The 23,425-nt window shown below is 56.7% G+C and overlaps 1 protein-coding gene across 1 annotated transcript in view; it reads right to left on the reverse strand.

Annotated features, from left to right (window-relative positions):
- The window catches only part of MCUB (mitochondrial calcium uniporter dominant negative subunit beta), a 50,392-nt gene that overhangs the window by 1,213 nt on the left and 25,754 nt on the right, over positions 1-23,425 (reverse strand). The window contains exons 3-8 of the mRNA XM_037508364.2: positions 8,329-8,404; positions 7,805-7,975; positions 3,922-4,026; positions 1,856-2,016; positions 628-831; positions 46-162 (exon numbers count right to left, since the gene is read on the reverse strand). Coding sequence (XP_037364261.2) covers positions 46-162; positions 628-831; positions 1,856-2,016; positions 3,922-4,026; positions 7,805-7,975; positions 8,329-8,404 — 834 coding nt within the window. The remainder of the gene's footprint in view (positions 1-45; positions 163-627; positions 832-1,855; positions 2,017-3,921; positions 4,027-7,804; positions 7,976-8,328; positions 8,405-23,425) is intronic.

The following is a 23,425-nucleotide window of genomic DNA, read 5'->3' on the forward strand; positions in this document are numbered from 1 at the left end:
CCCCCAAGGTGACGGCCGAGTAAGACGCCCATGCACAGCAGGTACCTTAGCGAGATCTTCCTTTAACTTGTTGTACTGCACCACATCAAAGTGCTGTTTCTTTGCTTTCTTATGGAAGAAGTGAAGAAACTGCCTATTCTTAACGGCCGAGTACGCATAATCCTAAAAAAAAAAGTACAACGTGAGGCTCGCCCCGGAGAGACGTGGGCAGACATTTGCAGTGGCCACCACAGCAAAGCATCAGGGGAAGACCTTTAGTCTTGTTTGCCATCAGCTGCTCCCCTTAGGATCGGGCACACAAGGAGAGACGGAAAAGGGCAGGTTTTGATAAAATCACCAGGACCTAACTTAAAGCTAAGCTACTTGTTCTTTCTGGACTGCAGGTCCAATTTCATTTGCTCACGAGGGCACAGAGAACATCCATTCTGTGTGTTTATCTCCCTGGAGGAGCTCCTGAGCGGTGCCGTTTCCCTCCAGGTGTTTTAGTTTCTCTGCTTCACAAAAAGCCCCACCCAGCCTTGTAAAACCAAAAATGTATCAGAAACCCAGACGGTAATTGAGGAAGTAAAAGGTCTCACTGCCCATGACTTGACTCGCGGAGAATTTCTTTGCAAAAGGTGGACTCACCTGACGGGTGACGAGGAAGTATGCAAAGAAGACCATGGAGTTGGCGAAGGTGAGGAAGTAGGTGACGGGCTCCATGAGGTCCCAGGAGTACACCCACCAGGTGAGCCAGGCCAGCGCGCCGCCCTGCACCGACAGCAGCGCCAGCCCCGCCCACAGCAGCCCGCTGGCCTGCGCTTCCGAGCGGGCCTCGATCCTGGCTTTCACCTGCCACGACAGGAATCCCTTTAAGGCCGCAGACTTTAAAGGAAACATTGCAGCAAAGTACTGCACGTCTGCTTTGGGAAAAAACACCTTATAAAGCATACAGTAAGGGCTCTTACCTCCTGATGAGTTCATCAGTTTTTACTTAAAAATGTAATAACGTGTTTGTGGGTGAAAAGCGCTCTTAGTCTAGAAGGTTCAACTCTGACGCAAAGTCAGCAGTCCTGCTCTGAAACCTGCCTGAAAGCTCAGCCGGTGCTGGGGGCCGGCCCCCCCGACCCCCACCCAGCCCCATCCCTCAGCGTCGAGGCCAGAAACCAGCCCTGACAGCCATCCAGCTGTCCTGCAGCTGTGACGGGGCAGGGCTCCTGCACGGAGCCGGGGTCTTTCAAGGACACGCTGTCAGTGAAGCAAGTGGGCGCTGTGTGCACCTGCGCACTCCCAACAGGGGCCCACGCCTGCGGTGTGGCCCACAGCCGTGGGGCAGGGTCGCGGGATGGGTGGGGACGGGTTTCCGTCGGGCCTCTTCAGATTTTTCACGTTTTAATATTGGTAAATATAAATGACCAGTTTTTGGAGCGTGAAAAGCACACGCACCATCCAACAACCAGGAAGGCCCCCTCTGCCGGCCCGCCCCGACTGCCTTCGGAGGTAGCCGCTCTGTACGTGCAACCATCTGCCCACAAACATACGCCAAGTGGGACCACAGCCTAAAAAGCGGCAGTTCTTCACCTGGAACAGACTCCCTCTTTCCCCCCCAAAAGTTACTTCTTCCCCCATCAACCTGCTCCCCCAGCCAGGCAGCCCTCGCAGACCCCCAGCTGAGTCCGCGAGGCAGGCCCGGGCCTGAGCTCTGGCGCCCGGGGAGGCACTTTGCCGGCACACGGTGACAGCGACCTGGGCACTCGCTGAGGGCGAAAGGCAACAAGGGGCCACGTGAAGGACGTGGGCAAAGGCCACGTGGAGAGCACGCTGGCCGTTAGGTCCTACTTCCAAGCAGACTGAGGTGTGACGCGTCCTTCCTCACCTGCTCCAGGGGCTGCAGCTGGGCCTTCAGGTGGCTGATCGTGCGCAGCAAATGGTGCTCTCTCTTTTTCTGAAGCTCTTCCAAGTGCAAGGCCGTGAACAGTCTGTGAACCAGGGACTTCACGCGCTCCGTCTCAGCAGTGGGCTCCCCCCTCGGCGGCGCTGAGGAAGGACACGGGAGGCACCAGGCGGTCACCACTCCGTCCTGCGGGGGCGCCCAGTGCTGCCCGCTGAGGGGCCCGCGAGACAGGCCGGGGGATCCCACTCATCCCTGTCCTGCAGACAGTCTGAAGTTACCGAACGCGTTCGTTGTTTTCCTTGAACGGGGCATTTAGGAAACTTGAACGAGAGAAGCAAGCTGAAGCCAAGGCAAGCAGGGGAACAAAACTGGAGCACGTCAGTGACGCCAGGGGTGTAAAATCAATGAGACCAAAAAGTTGGTTCTTTGAAAAGATCAAATACATGGTAGGCTCCACTCAGGGTCACTGAGAAAGACAATGAGACAGTGACAGGGTGGTTCCCAGGAAAAGGGGAGCCCCCCCCAACCCCGGTCTGCAAATCAGCAACGTGATCCCAGCCCCGGGATCGGCGGGCACAGTCAGAGCAGGGACAGCAGCAGGGCCGTCTGTGCAGACTGACCGAACTAACTGCCCAGAAACAAAATTCCCAGACGCCTCGGGATGGGAATTAGACCGAGACGGGGCAGTCACGCACTAACACAAGTGAATGACTGCGCGTGGGATCCCCAGCCTCCCTCGTTCCCGGGGATACTGCCTTGGGGCCCCGAGTTCCGGCTTGTCAGCTAGGTGCAGGCTCCTGCCGGGCGCCTGTCACCATGCACAAAAGTGCTGGTGTGAGGAACTCACTGGGAATCCAGTGTGGGCCGAGAAGAGCAGGCAGATCCTAGCACAGACATCACTGGCTTTGACCAGCTGGAACCCTGGAGGCCCCCAGGCCACAGCCCCTGGGCAGGCGAGGGGTCATCAGGCAGTGGGGGACAGTGCAGGCAGCGGCTTGGGGGGTCAGAGGCTTCTGAGAGCAGGGAAGCAAGGAATACGGGCCGCTCCAGAGAGAAGGACACCGCTTTCCACAGGGGGCGAATCCAATGCCCCGGGGCCTGGGGCACTGGATGACCCTGGACAAGGGCGGTGAAGAAAAGGATGCTACGATGAGGGCCGGGACAGACGCTGCGTTCTGGGCACGGAGACAGGGAGACAGGGAGACACTGAGAGCTGCCCGATCACCGAGGGGCTGGCGGCGCTTGAGCATCATCAGGGCCAGAAGGTCCGTGTTCCCTGAGACGGCTCCGCGGCGCTTCCTCGCCTCTCCCTGGCCTGCTTCCCCGGCCTGGGAATCCCGCGTGCTTTCTGCTCCCGCTCTCCTTAATAAACTGTTTCTTTCTCTAGACAAATCTGCCTCTTTGCTTTCTTGCCCGCACGTCGGCAAAGTTCATGCTGAGCTTCAGGAGACACCAACCCGTGGGGGGCCAGCGCTGGGGCTCAGTGCTGCAGCTTCCACCCCAGTGACTGCTCCCCAGGGGTGGACCCGCCCTGTGGACCCGCCCCGCCCCGGCCCTCTGGGCTCACGCCCGGGAGACTGCCTTGGCCGGGCTGCGTGGTGCTTCCAGTGTCGCCCTCTAGGCGCCTCACCCTCCACGTGGGCTTTGCGAGATCTTTCCTCGACCCCTGCGCTCCCAAGGCTGCCGCCCCGCAAGGCTAAGCGACAGCTGTGCCACCAACACACCAGTGGCATCCGGCACCACCCACACACCCGCTGGATCAGCACCCACTGATGGAGCCGCGCTCGCGAGACCTCGAGGAGGGAACCTGCACCCGACTCAGCTTCCAGGCCTGCCTCGGTTACCCAGCGACGTGCGGGGAGCACGCAGGCCCCAGAGTGAGGGGTCACGACGTCTACACAGAGCACACGAGGCAGAGCCTGCTGGGCACCGGCTGCTGGCCCTGGACAGCCCCGCATGGGAAGCCTGCGCGGCGCCGCCAGCCGCCCGCTGACATGACCCGCACGCCCGTGGGGCCGGCGGAGGTGGCTGTGCCGCGCGCCCCTTACCTTGCGGGGGACACCGTACGTCGTATGCTATCTTGTTGATGACGAGTTTAAAATCATTCCTTAGCAAAATGTCCATCAAGGTTGAAGCTGGAATTAAACTGCCATCTGGAAGAGGAAACAGAAGGCAAAAAAAAAAAAAAAAAAATTCAAGCTCTTGTTTAAGAGCAAAAGCCATTTTCCAACATACGGGAAAAACTCTCGGCCAGGTTTTTACACAGTGCCGGGTAAATGCCCTCTGGGGGCCTCCCCCACACCCCACAGTGTGCTGCTGCACTTCCTCCTACACTGGACCAGGCTCCCTCACAGCTGCCAGCGTCACTGTGCCCTGACACCTGCCCTCCGGGCCGCCTGCTGCTTTCCCGTGCCCCTGCCTTTCTGTCAGGCCCCGCCTCAGCGCCTGCCGACACCCTTCCGCCCCGCGCAGGCCATTTCTGCCCTCCCAGCCACATCCCTGACTACGTGCGGGCACCAAGGTGACGACGTTGTTCTAAGCCTGCCCTTGTCTTATTTGTGATTACTGACGTGATGGATCTGCGCTAAACACGCGGACGGCAACAACCAAGCGCCACCTCTCGAGGCTCCCTCCCTTTCCGCTGGGGAGAGATGAAGAGAGAACTGTGGGGGCGGGGGTGGGGTGGCGGGGGGCGAGTCCCCCTGTGAGCAGTCTACCCCGTGCAGGCCAGGGAGGCGGAGACATCCCCGTAGTAGTTCAAGTGTCTTTACAACATTTAGGAACAAATGAAAACCTCTTATAAAATTCTAACCTAGGGCCTCCCTGGTGGTGCAAAGGGTTAAGCACCGCACTATGAAGCAATCTTCAGCCTCTGCAGCATGAGTTCGATCCCCCGCAGGCCAGGGAGCTACCCACATGGCGCAGCAGACCTCTCCTGCCTCGCCTGCTGCTCCCCTCAGCAGTGTATTTCAGTAGATCTGCCTTTTCTGTTCCTGCCTCTGTCTCTGGTGAATCCTCTCACCCCCCGCATCTCTGGCCTGCACCCCAGCTCTTGTATGCATAAATGAATCTTTGAAAAAAAATTTCTAACCTAGGCGGGCTCTACCCAGCTTCTCATCCGGGCTGCCTGCTGTTTCCATATTTCCGCGCTCACTGCAGCCCTGCTGTGAAGAAAGCAAAGTCTCCGGATGCAAGCGCAGGGTGCAGCTGGGCAGCGGTGTGTCTAGCTCACGCCTTCTGATGTCCAAGCGCATCTGCGGGCTCAGATCCCGCCTGGCCTGGCCGCCGTGTGACGGGGGCACAGTCAGTGGCCGCCGCGGCCGCGGCCTCCCTGCTGGCTGCTCTCCAGAGGGCTCTCCTTCCAGCAAGTCAAGTCTGCACCTGGCCCGTGCCTACAATCGGGCTGTTTGGATTCCTGCTCATCAGCTGGGGTGAGATCATTTTCCCAAGAATTGCCAAATAATTCCACCTACTCTATGGGCAAAACCGTGACAAGCTGAGAAGATTCTTTTCAAGCCCAAATTAAAAGCAGACAAATCCCACCCACAGTCTCTTTATACCGAGATCATCAACACACCCATCGTTTTATCTGACTTTGCAGGTGTCATTAAAAACCTACAGTTACGTGATTTCCAACCAGGCCTGTGTACACACCCACACGCACACGCGTTACCCTTTCCACGCACGTGTCAACAGCAAAAGGCTGACCTGAGACAGTCTGAAGGAGGCTAAAGACATCGTGTGACTGTGCCCGTGTTCCCGGGCCAGGGCCGATTCATCAGCTCCGACCGGGTGTTTCCACTCAGTCCACAGAGTCCCCGCGAGAGTCTGACTGTTCTCCTGAGCTTTAGGTTTCAAAGCTACTCAAATGATTTCTGGAAGTGAGCTCCGGTGATGGTTTAAGCCTCTCATTTCATGCACTTTACAAGCACTTCTCTGGCACCCGGCAGGCGGCCTGCCCAGGGCCCTCCGGAACCGGGTCTGTGTCCGGCTCCCGGAGGCTCAGGCCGGCCCGCAGACACCCAGTGCTTCGGGGCTGGGGGGGGGTCCCTAGGTCAGGCAGGAAGCGCGAGGCCACCGCGGCATGTGACAGAAGGGCTGACCCAAGACGTCCAGGCCAGGCTGCAAGACGGGTCACTGTGGCAGGCGGGTTATTGGGAGCTAAGGTCCCTTCGAGCCCTGCGCTTTTAGAGGAATTTTAACTCCGTGAAAGAATGAAAATTGGGAAGTTTCACCCAGAAATCACCTTTCTATTGGCGAAATCTGTACACGGCAGGGCCAAGGTCTAACCCCAGAGCATCGGGTCTTGAGTGTATGTGTCACCCCGCCTGTCGCGTGAGCCCCTCCGCTCTCCCCGGAGCCCCCGCCCCACCCCGTTCCTCCGCTCAGAACATCGGTGCCCTCATTCTGCACCACCGGCTTCAGAATCCACAGGCACGTAGCGTCTCCGTGGGTATATACTGAAATCTGTTCTTCTCCTACGACTCTGCCTGATCTTCATTTGCTCAGTCAGCTGAGAAGAAGCCAGGGGTGCTGGGGGGATGTCCCCCCACCCTTACAAGGCCACAGGACTGAAAACCTTGTTCTCTGACCTAGTTTTCCCAGGAAGAAAGCTTCCCTTCCAGTTTCAATCCGAGATCCTTTCAATTACCTCCCCGAGCCTGCACCCCCTCCCCGCACAGGCCCTCTCAGCATGTGGAGTCTGGGCCCCGGGGGGGCCGGGCCCTCCCTCCGTCCACATAGCCGGCTCCCTGCAGGGCCTGCTTCCAGCCCAGCGAGCACCTGCCCCAGCTCACACTCAGGGACGCGCGCCTCGCCGGCCACGCTGTGTCTTTATGTAAGCAACGTGAAGGCGCCGGGTTTTAGCGCTGGGCGGCTACACCGCTGTCCCGGCTCAGGTGAGGTGCTCAGTGAATATCTAGATGTTTACGAAATAAATCCTGTAGCCGTCATTTTTCCAACTTGTCTCTCCCTTAATTGGTTGTCATCTTGGAAAGCAGAGTATGTCCCGGAGCAGTAATCAGTAGCTTCTGCATGAGCTGACTCTCAGCATGTCACACTCCAGTGACATAACCGGGGCAACTTACTCATTTCTCTAGCGTGGCAGTCTCTGATGAGGGGTTAGGATAAAAGATCTGTTATTCTGTTTTGAGCTCTGTGAGTCCAACACCATTTCAGACCGTGAGGACGTGAAAGCCGCCTCCTAAATTTAAAATGTCTAAATCGCTACCTCTTGGTGGTATTTAAATACATACTTTGGGGCCTCCCCGGTGGCGCAGTGGTTGAGCGCTGGGTTGTGAAGCTGCCCGCAGCCTCTACAGCACCAGAGGAGGGTCCCACCTGGCGCGCAGACCTCTCCTGCCGCCCGCTGCTCCCCTCAGCCGTGTACTTGGTCCTTCTGCCTGCTCTGCTCCCCGCTCTGGCCCTGGTGAATTCTCTCACCCTCCCGCGCTTCTGACTGTACCCAGTGCTTGTACAAATAAATAAATCATTAAAAAAAATAAAAATAAATAAATACACACTTTTCTGGAAACTTATTCTGTCTAAACTTATTCTGCCTAGAGTACAACGGCTTTATAACAGACATAAACGAACGAGTTATATATCATAATTATTCACTGGCTATTTTAATCGGCGAAACTGCGCTTTGTTTTCCATGATTCAAATTTTGCTGAAAATGTGCATTCAAATTTTCTCAAAACCTTTCAGGCTAAGTTTATGAAATCCATCACCGGAACCTGCCCGACTCCTATTTCATTAACTCTGTGTTCAACGGTTGATTATTAAATATATTACTGATGCATAAAAAGGAAGGTCTCAGTCAAGGCAACCGTCACTGGCCCATGGATGGAAGCATCAGCCCCTTCCGGGGAGGCTCAGGAAACACGGGCGAGGAGAGAGAGGACGCCCGCGCGGCCCGAGCCGCGGTACCTGTGGAGCAGATGGCCGCGCTCCGCACTCCCCTGTCCTCGTCCTGCAGGTCCTGGAGGAAGGAGCCCACCGTGGCGGACATGGGCTTGACCACGAACCGGCAGCGCTCCCTCCGGGAGGGCAGGGTGAGCGTGAGCAGGGGCAGGCCGTGCCTGTAGCTGACCGTCACTTCTGCGGGAAAGAGAGCGCCCGGAGGGGGCTGTGACTTCACAGGAGGAACATTCGGGAAGGGATGCCTGAACTGGACCCGGGGCCTGAGTTCTCCCAGTGGGGGACCACCCCTGGGCCTGCGCCTGCCGCCTGCTGCACCCGGGGACACGGGCCTCCTGCGCTCTGCCGGACGCCCCTCGGGGACCCCACACGGCTCAGCGGCCTCCCACTGGGGTCTGAGGGCAGACGCGGCTTCTAAAGCATCTGGAAGTGCCCTGACTGCGGGGTGAGGGTTGCCAGAAGACAGAAGGGGGGAAGTGAGCCCCGGGGCCCCTCACTGGGCGCCTGGCTGGAGGAAGGACTCGCAGGCTCACCGTCAGGGGGCGCCCCGCTGCTGACAAGACGAGGCGGGGGGTGGTTCCGACTCCTGCCCAGCGCGGCACACAGAACCTGCGAGAAGATGATTTTTTTCTTTTAGAAAGAGCAGGAAACTCGAAGTAAGTATCTTGACCAGAAGATTCCTCCTAGCCTCCCAGGGAGACTCGGGTTCCTCCAGGTTCCCGGGCCGGGAGGAGCCCTTCCTGCTGCTCTGACCCCTGCGGACGGCCTGTGCATCCCGCATTGGGTTTTCCTTTTGGCAACAATCTAAAATACATGGCCCTCCCTGGTGGCGCAGGGTTTAAAGGCAGCACTATCCAGCTATTGCCTGCCACTCCGACAGCTTAGAGGACTTTGGCAGCACCAGTTCGATGCCCGGCCAGCGAAATACCCACATGGCGCGCAGACCTCTCCCGCCTCGCCCGCTGCTCCCCTCAGCAGTGTGCTTCGGTCCTTCTGCCTGCTCTGCTCCCCGCTCTGGCTCTGGGGAATCCTCTCACCCTCCCGCGCCTCTGGCCTGTACCCCAGTACTTGTATAAATAAATAAATCTTGGGGGAAAAAAAGAAATTGCATTTAAAAAAATATTTCATGTAATGATCCTCCATCTATTAAGGTCAAGTGTAAAAATATCGGGGTTTTATAAAGCCCCCCTCTACTGCCTCATACCCCTTCCCAAAGGGAGCCCCTGCAGAAACCCCCCTGGCCCACCTCCAGTCAGCCTAAGCCCCTCTTTGGGTGCCCTTGCCTTGGGTCTGACCAGTTTCCTCACCCCCCAGGACTCCCAGGGAGTAACTGACCCCCCCAGTTACTCTGCCTTCCATAAAAATCCCAGTAGGTCAGTGCCCAAGATCACCCTGGCCCTCGGCATCTCCCTCCCCACCCGCCCCCCCCCCCCCCCCCCCCCCCGGTCCTGGGCGACAGGCCCCACTTCTTGTGTTGGCAGGTGAGTCCACGCTCCCCGAGCGGCAAAGCCCTCCAGGCAGAGCCCCCCGGCTGCTCTCTAACAGGCGTCCTGAGTCATTTTCTCTGGAACCATCATCCCCGCTTGTTTCCCTGCTCTGCCTCCCGGTCACACCTCGACGCCTACAGCGGCACAGCTCCCAGGGGCGCGGCACAGACTGTTCTGCCCCCTTGGCACAGGTCAGTGCTCCCCAGGCGGGCCCGTACCCCACGGCCGGCACGCCGGGCCCAGGCTAGTGCGCCCCACCTTCCTTCCCGCTCAGCTGCGCCAGCGCAGGGCCCGTCACAGGCTGGGACGCGCTGGAGCCCCGCAGCTGGCAGCAGCAGCCCGTGGCCCTAACCCTGTGATTCACGTGCTGTTTCACTGAGTGCCCTACGTGTTTTGAGGGGACGCCCGCTTGCAACCCTGTTACGATTTACAGTAGAGAGGGCGCCCTCCGGGCGTGTGACCGCACCACGCCCACCGCGGAGGCCACACAGTCCCGCACCCGCGTCCACGGCGGGCACCCCCACCCGCCCCACTGCTTGGGTTTTATCTGACCCTTTCCCCGCTTTTTAAGCGACATTTTCAGATGAGTTTTAGCTTCACAGCACGACTGGGCGGAGCACAGAACTCTCATGAGCCCCTTGGCAGCCCCAGGCCCGACAGCTCCCCGGAGAGGCGCACCTGTCGCCATCCAAGAGCCCCCAGGGCGCAGCTGCCGAAGCTGGGCTCTCCCCCGCATGTCCCGGGGGGTCTGACACAGGCCTGAGCGTGTGCGTGGCCTTGGAGGACCCTGCAGAGCAGCTTCACAGCCCTGAGGCCCGGGGGGAGCCGCGGATGCCGCTTCCAGAATTCGACCAAGGAGGGGGGTCTGCGAAAAAAGAGCAAGCGGCAGAAGCGGCTCCACACCCTGAGACCAGGCACAGGCAGGCGTCAGGCACAGGGATCTGAACTAGAGGAAAACACCAGAAGCTTCCGGTACAGACAGAGCTCAGGGAAGTGCACGCACAGCGCGAGGTTCCCGTCGGGGTGTGACTTGCCAGTCATGGATTTCTCAGTCCAGAGCCTGCAGGCGCTACTAGCGCCATGGCCGGGAACAGGCCAGGCCGGTCTCTGTGCACCTTCCTTCCTCTCGAGACCACGCGCTCACCGAGATGAGGACAGGAAGGCGGGGAGCAGGGAAGGAAGAACGGAGGAAATTCCCGGTGATCTGCGAGCACGGGCACCTCGGGGTCCTGCCGGGAGCCAGGGCGGGTGGGCTGGGCCTGGGGCCACGGAGGGGGCTGAGCTGCTCAGCGCGGAGGCCGCTGCGTGTTCTGACTCCGTGGCGTGGGGCCTGCGCGCCTCTTGCCCCGTCCGGATCGTGAAGAAAAACCGAGCCGTGAGGAGCCAGCAGCCTGGAGACCTCGCTGAGGTGACTGCCCGGCGCCGGCTGGACACCCCCGACGCCGCGAGGCTGACGGAAAGCCTGAACCTCGGGACGGGTTAGGCGCGCTCCTCGACAGAACTTCCGTGGAGCTGTCGGGTTTTCTGTTTGGTTTCATTTTTGTGCAGAGACGCAAGAAGACACCCCGAAAGCTGGGGGAGCCACGCGAGGCACCGCAGGGTGGAACACTCAGGAAGCCTGAGGCTCGCTTCAAAGAAAACAGGGGGTCGCTGAGGCTTCCCGTGGATGCCACCCACACCCCGAGAACCCGCGAGGGGCGGGAGGTAAAGAAGAGGCCCACGACGTGCAGGACCAGTCCTGTAGCGTCCACGCGGCCTTCTGCGGGGACAGCAGCGCGCCGGCTCCAGAAATGCCAGCTGTGCCCGCAGCTGACGGCTTTTTCCCTCCAGACCCTCGACGCGCCTCCCCCGACACCTGCGCTCCACGACTCGCCTCCTCCAGGGCCCACACCGCGAGGCTAGCCCGGACACTTCAGATTCTCTCCCGCCCTCCTGTCCCCGGGGTTCGGCGGATCGGGCTTCTCTTTTCCTGGCACCTCCTCCGCCTACGGACTCCTCTGAGGAGGCGGCTCGGGAGCGGAGTTGGAGTCCAAGCAGGCTGGGGTGTCCCCGAGTCGGGGGTCCCGTGGAAGGGGGCCGGCCGGGAGGCGGCGGGAGGCATCTCAGCAGCACGGGGACCCCGTGGCGCCGGCGCTTTGCGTGGGCCGCGCCTGTCGTGGGGCTGGGGGGGACGAGCTTCTGTCTGGTCTCCAGAGTTCAGGTCGTCTCGGCCTCCCTCGAGGCTGGCCGGGCTCCCAGCTCTGCAAGTGGACGCTCCGGCAGCACGTCCACCTCCCCAGGACGGGGGCGCCGGCCGGCTGGGCGTGACCGGCACCGACTCCCCATTCCCTGTCCTTCCTTAACACTCCCAGGCTCGTTTCAAGGCAGGCGCCGGCCACGGCCTCCCCCGGACAGCATCAGCGGAGCATGCTGGCACTCAGGGTCCCGGGCACACTCGCCACAGGAGCGTCGATCGAGGGCCAGGGACACGTGCCCTCCGACGCGGCCACCACAGGGCGCGCCCCACGGCTGCGGGTGTGGAGCCACAGACATCGCCGTGGGTGCGGCTCCGACATGCGGGGGGGACTGGGCTCGCCGCCATCATGCAGTGTCTCTGGAGGGGGACTGGGGTGCGGCAGCCCAGCCCAGGGGCCCGCCCGGAGGAGGCGCAGAACCTGCTGTCAGCGCCGGGGTGGGGCGAGGCGGACGGCACGCGGGGACCTGGGCCACTTTGGTGGTTGTAGCGAAAACAAGGCAGGAGGGAGGAGCCACGTGCACGGGAGGAAACCAGAGTGACGCAGTGTTGGGACGAAAGTGGAAGTGCTGGTGTGAATTCATGGTTTTCGTCCGTACAAATATAAATAAGATCAACAAAATAGAAAGAAAACTTTGAAATATGAAAATGTTTCCTGCACATGATTTTTATGTATTTATAGTTCGACATTTACATGTAACGTGGACATCCACGGTGATGCGTGCTCTGATCTCCTGCCCGCGCCCACGAGCGTGTGCGCTGCCGCCCTCTGAGGGGGCCTGTGAGCAGCACAGTCTGTACTTCCAGAAGGAAGCAGCTGTCCATGACGTTGTCTCAGTGGTCTGTCCTGATAGAATTTGATCTTTAAAATAAGTACGATAGGGCCTCCCTGGTGGCGCAAGGGGTTAAGCACCGCACTATGAAGCTGTTGCCACCCTCTGCAGCACGAGTTTGATCCCTGGCCGGCCAGGGAGAATCCCACAGGGCACAGCAGACCTCTCCTGACACGCCCGCTGCTCCCCTCAGCAGTGTACTTCGTCAGTCTGCCTGTTCTGTTTCCTGCTCTGTCTCTGGGGAATCCTCTCAGCCCCCCACATCTCTGGCCTGTACCCCAGCTCTTGTATGCATAAATAAATAAATCTTTAAAAAATAAGTACTGATAGTAAGGGATTATAACCCACTGAGGAGTATATAAAACCATGCGTCCTTTCCATGTAACTAAATGGATGAATTTAAACTTTGATCGGGAACAAGATATTTGCTTGGTTTAACATGACTCCACACGAAAGGCAGACACCCTCCAAGGGCGCGGGCAGAGCACACGAGCCGTGGTGGTGGGCGAGCGCCGGGCACGGCCCTGGTGGGACACTCCTGACGGTGACGTGTGACCCAAACCAAACCACAAGGATCCCAATGAGTCCAGACCTGGCCAATGGGACACTGGTCTCTCCGAGACCGCAAATCGTGAAGGCCAAGGGGACGGCTTCCGCTCCTGCTGGGGGGAGAGGGGCCGGGCAAGAGCTGTGACCCCGGCTTTCTGCACTGCGGAGCGTGACCAGGAAGTGGGATTTCAGAACTAGATCCCAGTCATTTATCAGCATCGTTTTCCGATTTTGATGGTTAAGTTGGAAGCTGTTCCTGTGTCTGAGGGGAAACCCCAGCAACTTTTTGGTAGGCAAGAAACAAACATTCCGACAACTGCAAACTGCATTCACAACTTGTCTGTAAGCCTCAGATTACTCTGCAATGAACAACTCAGATGAACCTAACATTGCTCTGTGCAGACAAAAGCACCCTTTCGGGGCCTCCCCGGTGGCGCAGGCGGTTGAGCACTGCGCTGTGAAGCTGCCCACAGCCTCTGCAGCGCGGGTTTGATTCCCAGCCGGCTGGGCAGCTACCCACATGGCGCGGCAGACCTCTCCTCCTGACTCACCCGCTGCTCCCCTCAGCAGTGTATTTCAGTCAATCTGCCTGTTCTGTTCCCTGCTCTGTCTCTGGTGATCCTCTCACCCTCCCGTGCATCTGGCCTGTACCCCGGTTCTTATATAAATAAATGTTTTTTAAAAAAAAAGCGCCCTTTCACAAGGGCTCAAACATTAAATATAACTTTCTGCATGCCAACAGGAAATGAGTTACTTGAACGGAACGCTGGAAAACAAGGGGAAAGAGAGGCAGGATCAAGACTGGCATGGCCTGAACACAGCTCTCTCTGGCGTGATGTGTGGGTGACGCTGACTCAGAGGAAGACTAGTTGTTTTCTGAACAGAGATTACAGCCTTTGAAACCACCTGCAAGCACAGCACAATCTTCTCACACATTAGGAAAGCTTGAAAGAGAAACTGTTGTGCTTTCCTACTAAGAGCCCTTCCTTTGAGGCGTATCATTAACCACCTGATCAACTGATGCGCACTCACCACTCTGCAGAGCCGACCACGGCCACACAGACAGACTCACAGACTCTGCCGAGCTCGCACGGCCCCGCGCATCGAGGAGTCCACACATCGAGGAGTCCACGCCAATGTAGCCAGGGCTCCCGTCCCAGGGCAGCTCGTGTGTAAATCAGGTCACTGGCCACTCGGATTGGAGCAGCACTGCCTCTCTCGGATGTCAACAATCTTACATTGTTTTCAGAATGAAAATCTAGCAGAATGTAGCAGTAACCTCCCTCACCACATTTAACTAAACTAAAAACAACACATCAGGGGGTGACAGACAGAAAAATTCAGTTTTATTTTTTATTTCATAGTTTTTATCTCCTTAAAATAACAGTAAGAGCAGCCACTTTTTGTGACACAACCTGAAATTCCAGATGCACGAGGAAAATGTCCAGTGTCAAGAAGTGGCAAGTCCAGCTCAGCTGAAAAGGAAAAAGCTACCGCGAGAATCTAAAAGGGGGGACTCCTTGAGGTGTGGTGGCAGGATGCTAGGCGCAGCGGACAAATGTGAGCACTTGCTATTAAATTTTCAGTGGAGACACGCGCCGTACACGGACACTGCCAGCACGTGTAAATACACGCCTCTCCAGGACAGGCTGGGCCGCGCCACGCGGGGTCTCCGGGTCTCCAACAATAGCAGGTGCCAGGGCCCGTGTGTGCCCCAGCGAGCACTCGGTCACCACCGCGCATGCAGGACAGCTCAACTGCAGTCCACAGAGGGCACCAGATTGTGGAATTTAACAAGATGGAAGAGACAGCTAGAGGCTGGATAGGAAAGAGCAACATTCAGCTGTGCACAACCCTCAAGTTGCCCCTATGAGGCTGAATTCCTATCACCACTATGGAGGTTCAAAAGAACCCGGGTTAGGGTCTGAAAACGACGCCAGAAATATAGTCACGACATTTTGCAAACAGCAGATAATCATTGTCTGTGCTCTGGACAGGCACGCCAGTACGTGATTGTCTGATGTGTGCAGGAACGCGTGTCCATCAGAAGATGCGCACATGCCCGCAGGCCCTCACACGCACTCGTATTGTGCAGAAGCGCCTTTGCCCAATGAAGGGGACGGCGTCTGCACCTCTCCAGCAGCTGCCTGATCCCAGCCTCATGCGTCCTGTCGTGATGGACTGGAAGGGCCGGGCATGAGCAACACAAGCTGTTAGCAGATCCCTTGTCCCCAGAGATCAGGATCCTGGGGAGCGATCAAGGCAGAGCCCAGGGACAGTCCCGGACAACCCGTTTGGCTAAAATGTACTGAGCACCTACTGTGCGCTGAGTGACCAGACTCTTCCCAACTTCTGCCAGCAAGTCCACCGTCCTTTCTGCTCGCTTACTGTCAGGGAAGGAGTCTTTGTGTGTCCCCTGTGACACCCGGAAGTCCGTGTGGGGTGCAGGAAGCCCAGCCCCAGAGGTGAGCGAGTGACTGAGTGGACTTAACAAACTTAAGTGTGGGTTATTAAAATGCCCGGGTGATCTTTAGGCCAGACCGACGTTTCTATTAAAGATGAATACAAGTCATACACGTACTTTTCAAAACCCTAAAAGTCCCTGTAAAATCTTTCCCAGTGGGTTTTCTTTTACTAACCCTAACCCTGACCCTAACCAACCCCTTTTCTGAAATATGCAGAGCCGAGGAGAAGGAGGGCGTGTCTGTGGACGCCCTCTGTCCCCCCAGACTCAGGAGGGCCACCAGGTGTAGAACCTGGAAGAGTTATGGACTCAAAACCGCACTGTCCACTCCTTTAATCTTTCCTCTTCCCAGCCAGCCCAGCCTATTGACAGCTACGGAAACACAAGGAAGAAAGAATTCAGACTGCTCTTCTGGACATGGCTTCCTGCGGCACGAGGAAGTGGAGCTCAGGCTCCAGGGCGGGTCACTTAGCTACTCGGCCCTCAGACTAGTCACCGAGGAGTGGGCAGCAGCTGGCACGGGCCTGGACTGCCCAGAGGACTGGGCATCCTGCAGGCAGGGCAGCTCGGACACAGTGAACGCGCTTCATGCAGCATCAACTCCCAAACTTCGACCCATAAGAGAGACCACACGGGACCGTCAGGCAGCAGCAGTGCAGAGGCAGCTGCGGGAGAACGCGGGGTGCTGCCCTGCGCCTGACGGAGGAGAATGCCTGGCAATCACACCCCCCAGGTAACAAGCAGTTTCCTCACAGACGGCGCTCTGTGTATGGTCAAGTGGCAACAGCACAACAAATTACAGCCCAAGGTAAAAAGCTAAAATCCCTCTCTGTTATGACTTTGAACGAAAGGCCAGAAAAGACAATCAATTCTAGTGCAGTAACTTATCGTAACCGCTGCTGGCAGCGGTGAGCTGTCTGCCGTCCCCAGAGGTTAATGGGGAAGGAATCCGCAGAGTTCAGAGGCCTCACCTCACGCTTCAGGCCTCCAGAACTCAAACTTACACCCAAGGGTGTCAGAGGTGACAGGGCCTCGGCTCACCGTGCAAAGCAGCGCAGGGACACGGCTCCTGCCATTCACCATGGATCCTGGGCAGGGCGAGTGGGCGGCTCTGAGCCAGGCCGGGCAAGTGGGCCTCCGAGCCACACCCGACAGCTATGTGGTCTGCGCATTCAGCTCTGTGGCCTCATGGCCCTCGGCTATACAAGGGGGGAAAGGCACGCGGTCCCCACCTCCCATAGGCCGTCCTAACGTGAAGCCCAGGGCGCACGAGACTCCGCTGTTATCCCCATTACCGTGACATCCAGGCAGACACCACGGCCCCCACACGATTCCACCAACCCCACCGAGCTACCGACCATTTTGCTGATACCAAGAGGGGTGACCCGACGTGGGTGCGATATTCCCCGGCAGGGACTTCTGTGTGTCCATCTGGGGAGGGCACTAAGTGCCTCTTCAGTCGGCTTATTAGTAAGTGCGCAACTGTCTTTGCTGTGTGTCAGTCAGTCGTAACTAAAAAGCATCTATGGGTGAAACTTTCAATAGTCAGGCCATGTGGTATTTTATTTCCCCTACATTTCCTGGAAACTGGCTTTGCATCTTTGATCTGTTTTCTCACTTGCCATTTAGCTGGGTAAAAAGGCAATTTAGGGATTTAATTAGCCCTAGAGTCATCAAAAAGTCACAATTATTACATGAGTCTTAGTCTGGATCTCGCCTATAGAAAGCCTACGGCAAGGATCCGGGTACAGTCATTCATTTGGGGGAGCTCCTATGAAGTGGGAGTGAGGCTGGGGGCGCGGGGCGGAAGGCAGCTGCTCTAGTGGTACTGAGAGGCCCCGCAGCGAGACGCACTCAGCACACTCCCGGTGCCGGGCCTCTGGGAGTCAGGAGGCTGGAGCAGGACGGGCTGTGCTGCTGCCCGGCTGGGAAGGCACTGCTCCGAGCACAGCAGACCAGACAGGGCATGGGCTTGTGGCGGAACCGATGACGGCGAGCAGGCCCCAGCATGTGCTCATCGGAGGTGGGTAACAGAGCACAGAACCGGGGCGCCTGCCACACCCAAATACCAAGAAGTCACAGAAACACAGCGCTCAGGCCTTCCTGAGGAATACAGGGAAGGCTCTCGACACTTGAGTGGTGGTTCTCTCTCCCCTAAAATTATTTCTCAGCCATTCAATCAGCTCCCGAGGGCACCCGACTTTCGTCAAGGAGTTGGGAGGGGCTCTTCACCTAACGTAGGTAGAAATACAGATAGATCCAAAGCGGGAAAGTAAAAGCTCTGCCTACTCCTTCCTGTAGGCTTAATGTAAACAGCTCATTAGATTTACCTCAACAGAGACATTACCTGCCATGGAAAAAACTGGAAACAGCCCAACTGTCCAATAATAATGGATCTGTAAAATGCAATTATTACGCCTCCATAAAATTTGCGAGAAAATCTTAATGACACGCAATTTGTGATACTTTTAAGTACAGATCTAAAACTCTATTTATGGTTACCGCACTTGTGTAAAAGTACAGACACGTATAGACAAGTTATCCTTCTAATTTATTACATTTCAAAACTAGCACATGGGCAGGCAGACTGGCCCGGCCCCTCTGAAAAGCAGTATGGAGGGTTCTCAAAATACGAAAAACAGATTTACCACCCGACCCCGCATCGCCACGCCTAGATATGTACCCAAGGAACACAAAAACACCGGGGTGAAGGGATTAATGCACTCCCGTGCTCCTTACAGCACTGTGCACAACAGCCAAGTTATGGACATAGCTCTAGTGCCCAAGGACAGCGCAGGGGATCAGAAGAATGTGATGCACACAACAGAATACTGCAGAGACAGATAAATAAATACACACATACATACATATCTACACACAAATTCTTGCCATTTGCCACAGCATGGATGGAGGTGGAGGGAATTATGTTAAATAAGTCAGAATGAGAAAGACCAATACTGGGGGTGTCACTTACACGTGAAATAGAAAGCATAATAAACAGATGAAAACAGAACACTAAGAACCCTTGATGTCTGAGTGAAGCAACCAGAAGAAGGGGAGGTGGTGGGATGTGACAGGAGGGAAACGGCCCAGGGGACACCACGGCCGGTGGTGGGCGGGGTGTGAAGACGTACATTTGTAGAGGCTTAAACCTACAGCCCCTGAGCAGATACAACTGTGCAAACCAGCTTTATCTCAATAAATAAACGTAGTTGGAAAAAAAAAAACACATAGCACTTTCATGCACATGCATTTTCACGTCTAAACTACCTAAATGTGGGTCCAGCGCATGAGCTAAGGTGCTCCAGCTTGTAGCGCCCCCAACCCCCAGTACATATGGAAATGCAGGGAGGGGTCCTTTTGGACAAACACTTGAAGTGATCTGAAACCAGACAACAGCTCAATTTTGCAAGTATCTGAGTCAAAAAGCAGAGGCACGGGCCTCCCCTCGTGGCACAGCGGTTGAGCGCTGGGCTGCGAAGCTGCCCACAACCTCTGCAGCCCCAGTTCAGTCCCCGGCCGCCAGCGAGGGTCCCACATGGCGCGCAGACCTCTCCTGCCGCCCGCTGCTCCCCTCAGCAGTGTACTTGGTCAGTCTGCCTGCTCTGCTCCCCACTCTGGCTCTGGTGAATTCTCTCACCCTCCCGCGCTTCTGACTGTACCCAGTACTTATGTAAATAAATAAATCTTAAAAAAAAAAAAGCAGAGGCACATTGGACAATTCATTTGCACGTATCACTATTATCTTTTGATGGTGGAGATGAGTAAATCCAAGTGCTAATATTGTTAACAGAGCTACAAAGCAGCACTGTTTCAACACTATGCTTGGGGCGAAGAAGGGTGTGAAGAGAAGTGAATTCTGAAGTGATAGACTTATGCTCTGCCCAACCAAATAGGTATATATTATTCAGTTATAAATCAAAACAAAATTAAAGCTTATATTCTGATCACCAGGAATTCATAATCACACGCAGTGTCTGAAAGGTGGGGTGTCACCTGCCATTTTATGACCTGTTTTTGCTTTCTTGGAAGAAAACAAATCCATTTGCAGGACACTGTACATTTTTGGACTTTGGCACTTATTTTTCGTAGATAAATAACATGTCATCTGCAAATCTAATTTGAACAGACTGGAGGAGAAAACAGTACTATTAGTATGCTGATATCCCAGTGATGGAATTAGCAGATACACTCATTTACTTTCATAAATTTTAACAGCTTACAAATCTATAAATACAAGTCTACAACTGTCTTCAAAGGCCCAAAGTCCACTCAACAGGCTAATTCACATGTGCTTCAAGCATTGTTAGTCCCAATGGACACTAAGCCAAGTCGGGGGGACAAAACGGAAGCTATTACAAGACAGAGGGGGCTGTTATTTTCACGTGGTCCATTGGGTGATGAATAGCTCAGACTGTGGACAACACGCCCCCCACCTTGTGTATATTCTATTGGAAACAAATATTTTTTTTTAATTTTTTTTTTCCCTTAAGATTTATTTATTTATTTATACATGCACTGGGTACAGTCAGAAGCGCGGGAGGGTGAGAGAATTCACCAGAGCCACAGCGGGGAGCAGAGCAGGCAGAAGGACCGAAGTACACTGCTGAGGGGAGCAGCGGGCGGCAGGAGAGGTCTGCGCGCCATGTGGGACCCTCACCCGGTGGCCGGGGATCGAACCGGTGCTGCAGAGGGTGCGGGCAGCTTCACAGCCCAGCGCTCAACCTCTGCGCCACCAGGGAGGCCCTATTAGAAACAAATATTAAGAAAAACTGCCAAGCTCCGCAGGAGCAAGGACAGATCATGCACACCGTGTATACACACACTCTCCAAAACACAGACCCAGAGTTCATCCTACCACCAAGATTAAGTAGGGAAAAAAGACAAAAGTTCTCTAGTAGAATAGGGTTACAGTTTAAGCAAAGCTGCCTAGCAGGGGAAGGGTTGAGTGTGCCAGAAAGGCAGCTCAGAGACGCGCGGAGGGGGAACGGCTGTCAGGTCTGGTTCCTGGATGCCTTCACCCCACCGTGTCTGCCGCGTGAGAGCCGAGGGGCGCCATCCACAGCGCGCCCTCTGGCCCAGTTCCTTTCTGAACTCTTCTGGGCTCGACACCCTCTCTGCGGCCGTCGACTTCATTAGCTGCTACTCGCCCTGTTGGAGGTACTTGCTTTGCTTCCCCCTCAATTACGGTATTTTGGAGACCTAATTGGCTTCATGAAGTAATCCCCGGATCTGGCAGCATCTGTCCAGATACCCCGACTTCCTCTTCTGTTCCTGGGCGCGCGTGCCCCTGGCGCCGCATATACTGACCCGTCCGTCCCAGATGGGGCCGTGGAGGAAAAAGTCGACGGTCTGTCACAGAGCAAGGAAGATCATTCTTCTGCCAGGGTTATACCTGCCCTAAAGCCATCTTCTTTGAATCACACCTTAGTTCCAAGGTGTTGCGACCTAGAGAACCTGCTCCTTCCCAGGAGGGTCACGTTGCTGAGGCTTTTGGATAAAGCCTGCACCTTCGAGTCTCTTCTCTGGGGTTGGCTGCGTCCCCCACATGAGGCTGTTCTAATCTGCTTTGGGCTTAGCCCCAGGGGCTGGCACCCTACAGCACAGGTCAAGAAAGGCAGCTGGCCTCAAGGTCAGGCAAGCAGCTTTCACCCAGCGCCCTTGGTCCCGAGTGCCCCACCATGCTGATTCCCCAGACTCGAAGGACGGGCAGCGCTGGGATCACCCTGCTCTGCCGAGTAGGACGAGTGCGAGTCTCACGGCTCCTTCAACACTAGCCCCCGTGTTTCTAGCTCACAACGTGCCCCTGATTTCTCTGATTTCTGGAGGTGCTCATCCCATCAAACCCCGAGGTTAATAGGTTACCCCTCAGCTTTCCTCTCTGCTGCCTAACGGTGGGCTTCCTCGGTTGTGTATCAGTTGCAATTCAAGCCGACCACTACAAACATATGTGTGCGCGTGCACACATGTGTGAGTGAGAGACAGAGACAGAGAGGTGGGCGAGAGAGAGGCAGAAGGAGCAGGGAGAGAGGGCAAGAGAGACGCAGACAGATACGGCCCGCGCTGACTTGTGTTGCGGAGATGCGGCCTGTGCAGACGCGGGCACTGCTGAGGTGGTTTCTCTGAGGCTGTTCTTTCCTGCCTGATACCAGAAGAGGGTGGGCAGGCAGGTGGCGAGGAAGATGGGTGCAAAGTGCACAGAAAAATAAACAGAAGCCTACCAACGACCCCTGGCGCCCCGAGGAGCACTGAAATCTGAGTCTGTTCCCGCTGCCTCTGACCCTGGTGACGAGGTCCTGGCCCGGAGGACACAGGGCACCGCGGGGCGGAGCTGCGGGCCCAGCCGTGTCTCTGCAAGGTGCTGCCAGGTGTTGGGAAGGACGCTTGTGAGGGTGGGTGACCAGCCTCTGGGGCAGACGCCGCAGGAATAAGGGCCGCACCCATGCCAGGGACTCTGGACTCTGCGCTGGTGCTGTAGGGGACAGGCTCGGGTGGGGGCGGGTGGCAGGACGCCAGTCACCAGGTGAACCGTTACTGTGACATTCAAATACAGCCCCCAGCACAGGGTTCCCGTAGAGTGAGTTCCCAGACCCACTCAGGGATGGAGCTGCACACACACAGGCACGCGCACACGGATCCAAGCAATGCCGGGCGTGGCAGACAGCAGGTTCTAGCAGAGTGAGCGCCAACACCCTGGCTGGGACACGACTCCAGTGTGCGGGACATTACTTCTAGGGTGGGAATTGGCTGAAGTCCACACCAGATCGCTCTGGATTCGTTCTTAGAAGCTGCACCCGGATCTGCAATGATCTCAATAGATATTTCAACTTAAAAAAAAGACATCATGGGCCTCCTGGGTGGCGCAGTGGTTGAGCGCTGGGTTGTGAAGCTGCCCACAGCCTGTGCAGCGCCGGTTCGATCCCCGGCTGCTCCCCGGCCACCGGAGGAGGGTCCCACATGGCGCGCAGACCCCTCCTGCCGCCCGCTGCTCCCCTCAGCAGTGTCCCTCGGTCCTTCTGCCTGCTCTGCTCCCCGCTCTGGCTCTGGTGAATTCTCTCACCCTCCCGCGCTTCTGACTGTACCCAGTGCTTGTATAAATAAATAAATAAATCTTTAAAAAAAAAAAAAAAAAAAAGACATCACCCTGGGCATTTCCTGGCCCTGATGGGGCGGGGTAGGGACCCAGCAAGGGGCTCACGAGCAGCAGGACGTGGCACAACGATGGGACGTCACGTCTGGGGCTAGGTTTCCAGGGCCCGCCTGCCCTCAGCTGGAGGGTCTGCACGAGCAGGCTGGCGGGGCCTGAGGGGGAAGAAACGAGGGTCGTCTCCGGCAAACAGGGAGGCAGAAACGAAGGCTTTCCCCCTTGGAGGAGAGGGACCCCACCAAGGCCCGGGCGAGAGAGTGTGGAAGCCGGGAGGCGAGCACAGCTCCAGCCAACGCCAGGGTTTCAGCCTGTGAGGCTCAAGGCCCGGAACCCCGAGCCCCAGACTCTGAGACACACGTGCCTTGTTTCAAGCTGCTAAGTTTCCAGGTATTTCCTCCGCCATGAGACCTAATTCTGCTCTCGAGCTCATCCTGGGGCTGGGCTCTCTTCCGTATTTTGTCTGTCTGGGGGCGTCTGGCATTCCCGGAAGGAAACCGTTACGTATTGCTGAGCTGGCCTTTTCCGGGAAGTCATCCTCAGCTCTCCCATCAGGGCGTGCACGTCTGTGCCCCCAGGAGCATGTTAAAGCCCCCGTGGGACAGTATTAGAGGTGAGGGCTGGGAGGTCCCAAGGGTGGCGCCCCCTGGACGGGGGAGGAAGAGACACAGCACCCGGGAAGGCGGCTGTCCACCAGCCAGGGAGGGCCCCGGCCAGGACCCAAACCCGCCGCGCTCTGTCTAGGATTTTCCCGCCTCCGGAACCGTGAGAAAAACTCTCTGTGGTTCCAGCTCCCCAGTCTGTGGCGTTTTGTTACAGCAGCCAGCGAAGACTCACGGGCCAGCAGACCAACAAAGGTAATGAGAAACAAAATTAACGAGCACTCTGTTAAGTGACAGTAATTTGGTTCTCAAGTGCTC

This window comes from Talpa occidentalis, unplaced genomic scaffold (assembly GCF_014898055.3).
Source record: "Talpa occidentalis isolate TD23 unplaced genomic scaffold, MPIMG_talOcc4v2.1 talOcc4.13, whole genome shotgun sequence".
In the NCBI taxonomy this organism is placed as follows: Eukaryota; Metazoa; Chordata; class Mammalia; order Eulipotyphla; family Talpidae; genus Talpa; species Talpa occidentalis.